This window comes from Nomia melanderi, chromosome 9 (assembly GCF_051020985.1).
Source record: "Nomia melanderi isolate GNS246 chromosome 9, iyNomMela1, whole genome shotgun sequence".
NCBI lineage: Eukaryota > Metazoa > Arthropoda > Insecta > Hymenoptera > Halictidae > Nomia > Nomia melanderi.
The window spans coordinates 14,650,600-14,662,773 of NC_135007.1; the positions used below are offsets into that span (position 1 = coordinate 14,650,600).

The following is a 12,174-nucleotide window of genomic DNA, read 5'->3' on the forward strand; positions in this document are numbered from 1 at the left end:
GAAATTATTTCAACGGTTCTCCCAACGGTCCGTTTCTTTTCCATCTCTCCCCATTCCTTCGCCCTCCGTCCCTCCCTTTCCTTCGCTCTATCGCTCTATTTCTCTTTTCCCGCTCGCACACCGAGAAGCTAGACGTTTACGCGGACACGAGGGCGCGGGCCGAAGCGTGAGACGATTTTGAGATGCACTGGCCGTGCTCGAGTACGGTTTGCAAGTTTTCTGGTTGAAGTAATACTGTTTGATCGAATGTTGATGGTTGTTGCGACTGAGGAATTTAACCCTTTGGGCTGTAGTGTCAGATAGGGGTGAGGGTTTAGAATAGAATTTGACGGAGATAGGTGTTGTTCAGTTTGGTTGAAGTAATACTGTTTGATCGAATGTTGATGGTTGTTGCGACTGAGGAATTTAACCCCTTAGGCTGTAGTGTCAGATAGGGGTGAAGGTTCGAATAGGATTTAAGGAAGATGGTATTGTTCAATTGGTTTGGATTCCAATTGTGTATTGTTCATCTGTTGTCGATGATTATACTTTGGAGCAAACTAATACTTAGTTTTTGTATTGGTACTAATATTGTATTAGTAGTATAATTTTGTATTAGTACTAATACTTAGTTTTGTATTGTACTAATACAAGTGTTTTGAAGTATTTTGAAGCATTTTGAAGTATTTTGAAGTGTTTTGAAGCATTTCGAAGTATTTTGAAGTATTTCGAAGTATTCTGAAGTATTTCGAAGAGAAGAGAGGCAGAGTTTGCAAAGCGATCGTTCGAAACGATGGGATTGATGGACTCCGAGGAAGTTACCAGTAATTGTAGAATTCCCAGGGGTTACGGAACTTCGGTGCGATTGTTTGAAATTATAGACTTTCGGGGAAGTTGTTGCTCGAAAGCGTAGATTTCCAGAGGCTATGGAATCCTAGGTACTCGAAATTATCGTCCGTTCCAAAACTTATTCGAAATTGCAGAACTCCAACGGTTCCAGAACCTCATAGACACTATCCCCTATATTAACTCCGAAGTCATTCGAAATGAACTCGTTCCAAAAATGATACAAACCAAACAATTCCTCGAACACTCCATTAACATTCAATCAAACGTCTTCGTTACCACGCCTCCGTCAAAGACGCAGAAACCTGAGAAAAAAAATCATTACAAACGCCAGCTCTGTGCCGGCTCTATTAAACAAGCGAGAGCCAGTACGATCTCAAGTTCACAGGGGTGGAAGACCTGTTCGCGCGAAAATACCCGCGCGATACAAAGAACGAGGGGGAGGAAAGTCTCCGAGGAGGGCCGTTTCGCGTCGCGGAAGCCGTCCCGCGTAATTTATGCGGGTATAACTTCGGCGGGGAGCCGCGTTCAGCTCGTAATTCCGTTGCCAGCGTCCGTCAACGATTCCTCGAGGCCGAGCCGGCCGTAAATCACGCGACGCGATCGCCGCGACGAGGGGTTGCGATCGCGGGGAAAACCGAGCGGGGGAATCCCCCCCCTCTTCCGAGGCGAGCGGTCAAGTCAGTCCATAAGTTCTTTCTCAGAGAAATTTTCGAATGTTCAAGCGGCGCGAATGAGACATTGCCACCGTGAATCGGGGAGGAACGGTCCGCTTTTCGTTTCAAACATAGAACTACCGCATTATAAATATCACTGGTGCCTAAAAAACAGAAATATATTTATGAGGTACATGTGCAGGACTCTCCGAGATCTAAATCGATCGTTCTCGTTCGGAATTAAGTCGAATAATTGAGAGTCTGGTGTGTTTAGTTTTTATCTTTTGGGTTATTTGTTTAGTGTATTTGTTGTGTATAGAATATATTACATTGTAGTGCTGTATTGTATTTGTATCCTTGATTCGAAAGAGAATTATACGTTGAATATGAACTTATGGAGTGATTTGATGGAACGCGTGAAAGGGGAAGGACTTACCTGTTTTTTCAGAATGATATGCTTCCCCTTCCAGTACTTCATCATGCCGAGGGCCTGCAGCGTGCTGACGATGTCGTACGAGTCGATCGCCATCTCCTTGCTGATATCTGCGCAGACGGTATTCTCGAGTTATCCAATCTACGCGAATCATCGGGAATTTCAACGAATTCCTTGTAAATCGTGTCGGAATAAATTTGTTCGTCGAAGTTACGTTTCTACTTCATTTTTCCTGATTCACTCGATATTGACGCGTTAACCGCCGCATTGGTCTTCGATGACAGGAGCTTCAAATGACAGTAATTATAATTTATGAGTTAATTAATGTCGACAGAAAATATTTCATAATGTACAGTAGGGATAAGTAACTTTTTATCTTTGCTAAAAAGAATAAGCGATAAAAATCTGATTTTCGTGGCAGTTAACGTGTCAATCTCAACGTCGTTTCATGCACTTTCAACCCTTAACACTAAAACTACCAGACGGGTCCAGCTTTATTTTCAATTATTAAAAAAATAGATGTTTCTTTGATAAATGATTAAAGAAACTGATTTAGCAACACGTAAACTGAATTTTAAGCTAATTTAAGTTTCCATAGATGCACTCTTGGAGTTGCAAGGAATTTCGAAAGGTCAGTTTAACTGCTCGGTAGGTTTAGTGTTAATGCTCATTTAACCCTTTGCACTCAAAAAGTTTGTCACTAGAAATATTCAATTTATTTTTATAAGACACATGTCTCGCATCGGTTATCTTGTATGTTGCAATTGTCTTTAGTCATTCAGAAGCGTCAGTCAGCGACTGACATAGCGCTTAACACTTCCACTGCGTAGACACTCGTCAAAACTCCCAGGTACTCGAAACACTTTTCTTCCTTAAGTAGAAACTAAAAGGTCAAGATTCTTCGTAATTGCTCTACTTTTTCATATCTCACACATCCAACAAAATTCGGTTCGTTCGATAGGTTACCAAGAAAATTCATATTCAAGTTAATTGAAAAACAGTGTCACCCAAATTTGTTTGACGTGGCGGTCAAAGTGTTAACGTGTTAAGCACGAAATTTTACAATTTCGATGCACCGATCGAGTGCAAAGGGTTAATCGTTCGCATACTATTCGTTCGTCGTTCCGAGGCGACGAACGACCTAAAACTCTGTTACCTTTGACGGAGAGTTCCTTGCCCCCGAAGTTGCAGAGGTACTGCAGCAGAACGTCCTTCCAATAGCTGCGATACGAGATCAAGCCGAGATCCGATAAGGGTTTCTCCGGCGAGCCAATCTTTTTCTCGACCCTGGTCAATAAGTAACCTGCGCAGAGAAATGTGTCCGCCCTTGTTCATCGGGAATCATGAGAAACTAGCCGGCGTAATATCTTCGATCACGCAACCTTATGGGAGTCTAGCGGGAGCCCTGCGTACGATCAATCCTTTATAATAATCCCAAACGTGTCATTTCACCGGTTCGTACATGAAAATGACCCACTCCGCTCTTAGAATATTCATTCCGCGTATCTTTCTCAAATCTGATTATTAACCCTTTGCACTCTGAGAGTTCTCCACTGGAAATATTCAAAATCCATGCAACTCGGACGACGTCCTTTGAAATGAACTAATGAGAACGTAATTGGAGAATCAAAGCTATTTTGATAATTCACGTTTGATATATTATATAAAATTGTACAATTTTGTTACATCGAATCAAGTGACCGACCGAGTGCAAAGGGTCAAAACATTCGACTACTTCAAGCATGCAATTAATTAACACTAGGTTTACGGAACGCGTCAAATTGACGCACGGATTTTGGAAATATTATTTGGTAAATGTTTACGCCGATTTTGATTGATGCGATCACAGTGACATGTACCACAGTTACCTACTATCAAATCTCCAGTTTCCACAATCTGAATAAACGAGCGATTCTTTTAGGAATAATAGAATGAAGTGTACAATAAATGCCCGTAAACCTAGTGTTAAACTTTGTGTAATGTAAAACAGCTTTGTTCCTCAAGGTACTGATGATTTCGAATTAGTCTCAAAGAACATCGTCTCGCAAAGAAATGTTAAATATTTCTAGTAAGAAACATCCGAGTGCACAGGGTTAATTATTTCTATTATCTTGGTAAACTTCCAATCGAAACAGTTTCCCCAATAAACCAGAAACTAGAGTCAAGATTCTTCGTACCGATTACTCTTCCTTATATCTCAATAAAACTTCGATGCGTCGCCAAAAAAATACACAAGATTACGTTAACACTAGGTTTACTGTATTGTCCGGTTTATTCTATTGTTCCTAGAAAAATCGACGTTCAACCATTTAGATGTTGGAAATTAGGGATTTAAAATTAGATTATACGTATTCTTAACTGCATCAACCAAAGCCGACAAACGCTTGCCAACTAATGTTTATAAATTCAGTATGCGTCAAATCGACGCACTCCGTAAACCTAGTGTTAAAAATGGCGGTCCAAGCGTCAAAGTGTTAAACAAAACGATTCATCATTTCGTAAGCGTTCAATATTCTGCACAAACGAATGTTTCCTTCGGAAGCGAAGCGACCATAGAGGGGTCTAGCGAGACGTTACGGAGGGCAGGTCCTTTATAACGGTCGCCAACGTGTCATTTAAGAGCTGCGAGACGTCCTTGCGCTCGGGGACCGCTAAAACGGACTATGAAATTCCGATTGCACGCGAGAATACACGCGAAGCCGCATAGGTACGGCAACAGAGAGAGAGAAAGACAGACGGACGGAGAGAGAGAACGCCGGCAGCCGGCGTGTGCGTGACACACGCGCACACACGTGACCGTCCGGAATCGACGCGGCGACCGCTATAAGCCGTTTCTGGTGTCAGTGACCGACGAAGGATGAAACGCCGCGCGACGGCAGTGCCGTATCGAAAATAATTTCGAACCGGTGAATCCTATTCCCGTTGCTGGAAATTCGGGGCGCGTATTGATTTATTCAAACCAACGGCCGCGCGCGGGCCGGCCCGTAAAAATGGCACCGGCGCCGGGAGCTTCTTCGGGCCGCGATTCAGACTTGATTGCAGGGTTTTCGGGGAAGTTCGTTTGGAACTGTTTGCTTTAAGGGGCGAGGGAGCTCGGGGTGTTAAGAACACATCGGGTTTTCGATGGTGGGTGGACGGGACACGCCCATTGGGTTTGCGGATGAAGATATCGATGGATTCTTTGATAATCGCAGGAGATGGTGATTAGGTTTGGGAAGTTAACCCTTTGAACTCTGTAGGTTCGAATATTGCAGTTATAATGTTAACCCTTTGCAATACGAAGTTTTTCAATAGAAATATTTCAACATTTTCTGATGAGATGGAGATGAGATTTCGTAAAATCAACTCGACGAGAAATTCCTTAATTTTTCAATTACGTCAGTATTTCTTAGATTGATGTATTATACGAAGTATAGTATTAAATATCAAACTTTATAGCTTCACTGTAGGAAATCAACTGCAACTGATTTAGATCTTTTATGTTCCTTAGTGCAAAATTTGGATGTGTGGAAAGTAATAATTATAGGGTTCTTTGAGATTCATTAAAATATCTAATATCATTCCTGGTGCAATATTGGAGCCTACAGAGTGCAAAGGGTTAAATATTTTAATGAACCTTAAAGTGCTAAGGGTTGAAGTATTAGGCGAACGTGGGAAATTTTTGTTAGAAGGATTTGTACTTTTATAATCGCGAAAGCTAAGGACATTTTTAAACTTTACACTCGAGAGGTGACTCGTTCACCACGTGATCATACAGTAAAATTATAAAATATGACATTTAATATTATACTCCGTATAACGCATCAATTTGAGAAATATTGAAATAAAATACCTTTGTTCCTCAACGTACGTGTAATTTCTCGTCGAGTTAGTTTCGCAGAATATCCTCTCTATCTCGTCAGAAAATGTTAAAATATTTCCAGGGAAAAACCTCCGAGTTCAAAGGGTTAATTCGCGTAATATCACCTGAGATTACCGCGAGCCTCAACCTACATTCATTAGTTCGAGCTGTCGGTTCGATAATAATGATCAATGAACCTATTCCTGAGCACTCGTACGAGATGGAGCAAGATTCATCTCCACCCGCCGCCATCATCAACGTTTAAAGGTTTCCCATTTCCCGGGCCGCGCGAACTAATCAGCTAATTAGATGAATCGATCTCCCAGTAGTCGCGTCTAAACCGATTTCCCCTTTTATGGGTCATTCGTTATGCTCGCGGGGAGCAAACCGCGTTCATCCTTTCAGCCATTGTTCAATCGAACCAAGAATATTCCAGCAGCATGGCACAGAGGGAATCTGAAGCGTATCGATCAGGGAATACTCGAACTGCATCGGTCACAGAAAATTCCCAGCATATCGATTACCCGCTCCTTTCAACGAGAAATCACGCTACTCGATGTTCCAACCTAACCACCCAGATCATCAGTCTCACCCAAAAACCCGATTCCAACGAAAAACCTCCCCTCATACCTCGAAACCTCCTAAAACACCGATTTCCAGCACGAAAATCGCCTGAATTTCAAAAGAATTCACCGATACGAAACAGTGAACCATCAAAATCTCGCAGATCCCGAAGGAGCAGATCGCGAGGAAATTTCCCGGCGCCGGTCGTCGCGCTGCGGGTTTTCCAGAGCGGCCGGAAACGGCGAGGTTCAACGACCAGCGTCGGCCGGGACGAAATCCTCGCGGAAGCGTGCGTCGGGGCGCGCGCCGCGGTGCCGCTCCCGAAATAACCGCGGAATTCTCATTACCCGAATAATCGAGATCGGCGCGATAGGCTGCGGCACGTTGCGGAGGTTCCGCGTCCGTTCGCGAGGGCGAGCCGGGGGAAAAGTCGAAAACACTCGGAAAAGAGGCAAAGAAAATCGCGCGAAAAGAGGGGGTTGGGGGGGTTGGAAACGAGGACGAGGAAAGAGGGAAGATAAAAGAGATCCCGGCGTGTCCCCAGGTGTCGGGGTAAGAGGACCGCACGAGCGAGGGGTGGGTTGGTAAAAAAAAAGGAGGGGGAGGGTGGACGATTTTCGCGGAGTGTGACCGAGCCACCGGAGAGGACCGGTCCTGTGTCGAGCTTATTCCAGGACGTCCTGGAGAGGCTGAGGGGTTCAATGACCATCCTTTTACTCCTCCGTCTCCTCGCGCTCCTACTCTTCCCGGTTCCTCCTTCTCCGACAGTGTTCTGGACCGGGAGCGAGAGAGGACCGGTGTGTCTACCCTCTATCTCTGCAGCCAACGCCGCCACCGCCACCGTCGACGCCACCCTCGATTCTTTCCCGGCCCGGCGGGTTTTTCCGCTGGCGCGGTTCGTCTCTTTTCCGTGTTCACTGATTCTGCGGCTCTCTTTCCCGTGCTCAGCGATTTTGTGGTTCCTCCTGTGTTCACTGATTCCCAGATTCTACCGGCTGTTTCACGGTTTCCTTTGGTACGCTTGTTGATCCTGTAATTCCTTTGTGCGCCGCGGATGTTTCTGTTCGCTGGCTCTGTGGTAGGATGCTTAGCTTCGTGATTTCTTTAGCTCTGTTTCTCTGTGTGTCGAATCTGATTCTCCTTTGTACGTTCTACGATTTTCTCAGCGTTTACCAATCCATAGTTCTTTCCTCAGTGAGCAATTCTATAATTCTCTACAGCTCTGAGTTTCTCTGTGTTGAATCTGATTCTCCTATCTAGATTCTACAATTTTCTCAGCGTTCACCAATAATCCATAGTTCTTATCTCAATGAGCAATTCTATAATTCTCCACAGCTTCTGATCGTTTCCCGCGTTCATCGATTCCGCTTCTCCCTCGCACGTTCTCCAATGCCGTGCTCCGTTCAACGTACGCAGCCAGCGTACCGCCGAAAAGAGGCAGAGTAGCGCATTCATTACGCGTCCGTTCAGTTTGCCGAGTTTCGCCGGTGGTTACTAGCAAGCGGCGACAGCAGTAGTACTAGCACTAGTAGTAGTAATAGTAGTAGTAGTAGTAGTAATGGCGGCGGTGGCGCAGAGGAAATCGGGGAAAGAGGAAAGCGCCGGTGACTGGGAAGGATGAGAGAACAACGGGGCGAGTGAGGGTTGAAGAGGAAGAGAGGAAAAGATGGGAGGAGGGGGGCGGTTGGACGAGGATCGCCGTGACAGCGGAGTCGGGGAAGGCTCGCGGTGGCCGCAAGGTGGCCGCCCTACGCGCTGTAGGAAAAGGGCGGCGCGCCCTGCGAGAGCCGGGCTCGTGGGGCGAGGTCAACGGAGGTCATGCGATCGCGGCAGCCCTACGGCTGGCTCCTCGAATCGAACCAGGTGTGCCTGTAGGGCCGAGTTCGCCGGTTCGGCACCGAGGGCGGAGGGCGAAGGGATGGGAAGGGTGTGTCTCCTCGAGGGGACCGTGTTTCTTAACCTGTTAACCGGGAGAAATGAGTTATTGAGTTGATAATGATGATGTTTCCTTTTGTTGTCCGGTGCCTCGTCGGCTTTTGTATGCAGCTGCGGAGTATTGTTGGATGTTCGACTTTTGAATCGGGCGTCTTTTTCAGCCTTCACTGCTTTCCGAGAGGGAGATTTCTTTGGAGTCTGAAGATTCCGGATTGAGAAATGATGGGGGTTTTGGGGGGGAATGTGGATTCTTGTGTATCGGTGGAGAATTTAGGTGTCTGGAAGTTTAGTTAGGTAGTTATGTGGTGATCTGGCAATTTAGTTACTTAGTTGTTTAGTGATCTGATAACTTAGGTATCTAGCAATTTAGCTACCTAGCTATCCGATGATCTAGCAACTTAGGTATATAGCAATTTAGTTACTTAGCTATCTAGTGATCTAGCAACCTAGGTATCTGATAATTTAGCTACCTAGCTATCTGGTGATCTAGCGACTAAGGTATCTAGCAATTTAGTTACTTAGCTATCTAGTGATCTAGCAACTTAGGTATCTAAGAATTTAGTTACCTAGCTGTTTAGTGATTTAGCGACCTAGGTATCTAGCAATTTAGCTACCTAACTATCTAGTGATCTAGCAATCTAGTGATCTAGCAATCTAGGTATCTAGCAATTTAGCTACCTAATTATTTAGTGATCTAGCAATCTAGATATCTAGCAATTTAGCTACCTAGCTATCTAGTGATCTAGCAATTTAGCTACCTAACTATCTAGCAATTTAGCTACCTAGCTACCCAGTGATCTAGCAACCTAGGTACCCACCTACACAACAACCCAACAATTCCTTATCCACCTCCTCGCCAAAAACCCATCCCTCTAAAAAATCCATCCGAAAATCCGCGCGTCATCCTCCACGTGGTCTCATCCGTCATTCCTCCGATCATCCCCAATCCTCTCCAAGAACAATCTCAGCGATCGCAGTCCCCAATCCCCGAAGTTACGCGAATTTCCGGAAACTCGGTATACTCCGGGAGTCGGCTCTCCGCCAGGAATTCCTTCGCAGAGCAAGGTGGTGCATCGGACACACCCCGCACGTACGCGAGACGGGACGAGAGACGGGACCAGACGAGACGAGACGAATCCCGCCGCGTGTCTGTGAACCCCGTCACCTGTGTGCGTAGGTATTCCTGTGGTGCGTGCGAATACTATATACGTATGCATACGACCCGTACGTGTATGTGTGCACGCCTGTATATACGCGTGTGTGTGTGTGTGTGTGTGTGTAGCTAACAGCAGCAGCCAGCAGCAGGTAGAGCGCGAGCAGCAACTCTCCGCTCCAGTGTTCGTGGGGGTGGATCGATGCGGCGAGACGCCGGGCGTCGCACTTTCCGCTAACCATTCCACTCCGATCTACACTCTCCACTATCCGTCACCACTACCACCGCGGTATCCTTTCCCACCACCGGCGCCGATACCGCACGTCGCGGTGGGTTTCGCTGTCTGCCTCTCTCCGACCGCCTCTACGCTTCTCTAGCTGTCTCCTTCCAGCCACGGGTCCTCTCTATTATTCTCTGTCTGCTTGTGCGTTCCTCTTTTTCCGTTCGTTCCCTGCATCTATCCATTATTCCCTGTACCTTCTCCCGCGCCTGGTCCTCTCCGTCCCCGCGCTTCTCTATTTATCCCTCTGGCTCGCTACATTTTTCTATCAAACTTCGTCTGCCTCTGCATCGTTTACCTTGCTCTCTCCTACCATGTTACTCTATCGTGGCTCTACGATTCTCTATGCTCCTCTTTCAGTTTCCTTATACTCTTCCTCTTAGTCTCTAGTTCCCCATTTTTCTATTTGCATCTCTGTCATTCTCTACCTTCGTCTATCTCCATTTTCCTACCCTTCTCTCAGCCTCCGCATTTCCCTATTTTTCTCGTTGCACCTCTACGATCCTCCACCTCCGTCTATCTCCACTTTTCTACGCTCCTCTCAACCTCCACATTCCCTATTTTCCTCTACATCTCTATCATTCTCTACCTTCGTCTATCTCCATTTTCCTACCCTTCTCTCAGCCTCCGCATTTCCCTATTTTTCTCGTTGCACCTCTACGATCCTCCAGCTTCGTCTATCTCCACGCTTTTCTACACTCCTCTCAGCCTCCTTATTCCCTATTTTTCTCGTTGCACCTCTACGATCCTCCACCTTCGTCTATCTTCTCGCCTCTCCGTGCATCCCTGTTCATCCGCCTCTACACGCCGACATCCGTCCTCCTCTATCCTTCACCTTCAATCTCCGCGTTGCTCCATCCCTCTTCCTCCAGCAGAGTATTTCAACCCCTGCGGAAAACCCGCCAGAGCTAACACCCCGCGACCACCGCCCCTCGCCCCGTCGCGACGGCTACGATTCTCGACGACTCCGTCCGCATAGTACGTCGACCCACAACCCCAGCCACCTAACGCCACCCCCCTCGCACCCGTTCGGATACGTTCCTGCCTGCTCCCGCCGCTCCAACCCCCCGCCCCCGGTCGCCGTCGTCGACGTGCCAGCCACCCCCTACGCGCGCTACGACCGCCGCACCCCACACCGCCTCTCTCCGCCTCGTCGGCATCAATGAAAATGACGTCACGGCAAAAAGCTCGCGTTTAATTATCAACGCGGCCGCTACGCTCTTTCGACCGGTGTGCACGCGTACTCCGGAACGCGGAATGGTTCAGGTGAGAAGCAGAGTGGGACGTAAGAGGGAAAAAAGAGAGGAACCAGGAAACGAGGGGATCGGAGGGAGACGGAAGGGAAAATCGAGGATCGGAGGAGGAAGGAACGAGAGGATTCTCGCGATGGCTTTCCTCCGAGGGCAGAGAATATGGACGAGAGATGGGAATGGAAGAAAGAGATGGGAAAATGAAGAAATGAGAGAAAGAAGATAGAGAGGGAGAGAAAAAATCAGAGAAAGAACATAAAGATAAAGAGAGAGAGAGAGAGAGGAAATCAGAGAAAAAAGATAAAGTCGAGAGTGAGAAGAGAGGATTCTGGCGATGGTTTTCCTCGGAGGGCAGAGAATATGGACGAGAGATGGAAATAAAAGAAAGAGGTAGGAAAATGACGAAATGAGAGAAAAAAGATAGAGAGAGAAAATCAGAGAAAGAAGATAAAGACGAGAGCGAGAAGAGGGGATACGAAGGAGAAAGAGAGAGGAAGCGTTCCAGAAATGGGTTCCCCGTGAAAGAGGAAGAGGTAGAAAATGAAAGAATCGGAATCAGCGAGTGACACAAGAGAAAATTAAGGATACGAGCGAGGAGGAAAGAGAGAAATGGCTGTTCCGAGAGAAGAAGGGAGCTCCACGTCGAGACGATCGTCACTCCCCCCTCGTGCCACCCTTTTTCCTCGCGTTTCTACCGTGACGCGCTCCCAGACGCATGAAATAGGGGACAATGAGAGCGTCCCGATCGGTGGATCCTGAATTCCGAGGACTGGCAAGCCGGAGGACACTTCCGGCGATCGATCTCCGGCGACGCGACAGAATCTCATTCGTTTTTTCTTAATATTTCCATCGGCAACCGGGTTCTTACGAGTTCCTTCCGACCGATTTTCATTCATTCCCTTTGTTTCTCGTTGATAAACGAGTGTTTGCGGGTTTCCACGTTTACTCTAGAATTTGATTATTAAATTCCTACGGTTTCGGTGTCAAAGACGCGACAGAATCATTCGTTTTTTCTTAATATTTCCATCGGCAACCTTTTTACGAGTTTCTTCCGACCGATTTTCATTCATTCCCTTTGTTTCTCGCTGATAAACGAGCGTTTGCGGGTTTCCACGTTTCCTCTGGAATTTGATTGTTAAGTTCCTACGGTTTCGGTGTCGAAGACGCGACCGGTTATCTTTTCCGGGCGTGCGTCGCGGATAACGTGCCTCGTAATCAAGGACGAGCGTCGACCGAG

At 46.7% G+C, this 12,174-nt stretch overlaps 1 protein-coding gene across 7 annotated transcripts in view; it reads right to left on the reverse strand.

Annotated features, from left to right (window-relative positions):
• chm (lysine acetyltransferase chameau) overlaps positions 1 to 12,174 on the reverse strand; it is a 101,978-nt gene that overhangs the window by 48,554 nt on the left and 41,250 nt on the right. For 6 of the 7 annotated variants that reach the window (XR_012999489.1, XR_012999488.1, XM_076371153.1 and 3 more), the window contains exons 11-12: positions 3,071 to 3,217; positions 1,918 to 2,024 (exon numbers count right to left, since the gene is read on the reverse strand). Coding sequence is in view for 5 of the 7 variants with exons in the window: in XM_076371153.1 (XP_076227268.1) it covers positions 1,918 to 2,024; positions 3,071 to 3,217 (254 nt within the window). In the remaining 2 variants the exon portion in view is untranslated. Of the gene's footprint in view, positions 1 to 35; positions 1,646 to 1,917; positions 2,025 to 3,070; positions 3,218 to 12,174 lie in introns of those variants that run through there. The other variant, XM_076371157.1, reaches the window with a different exon arrangement.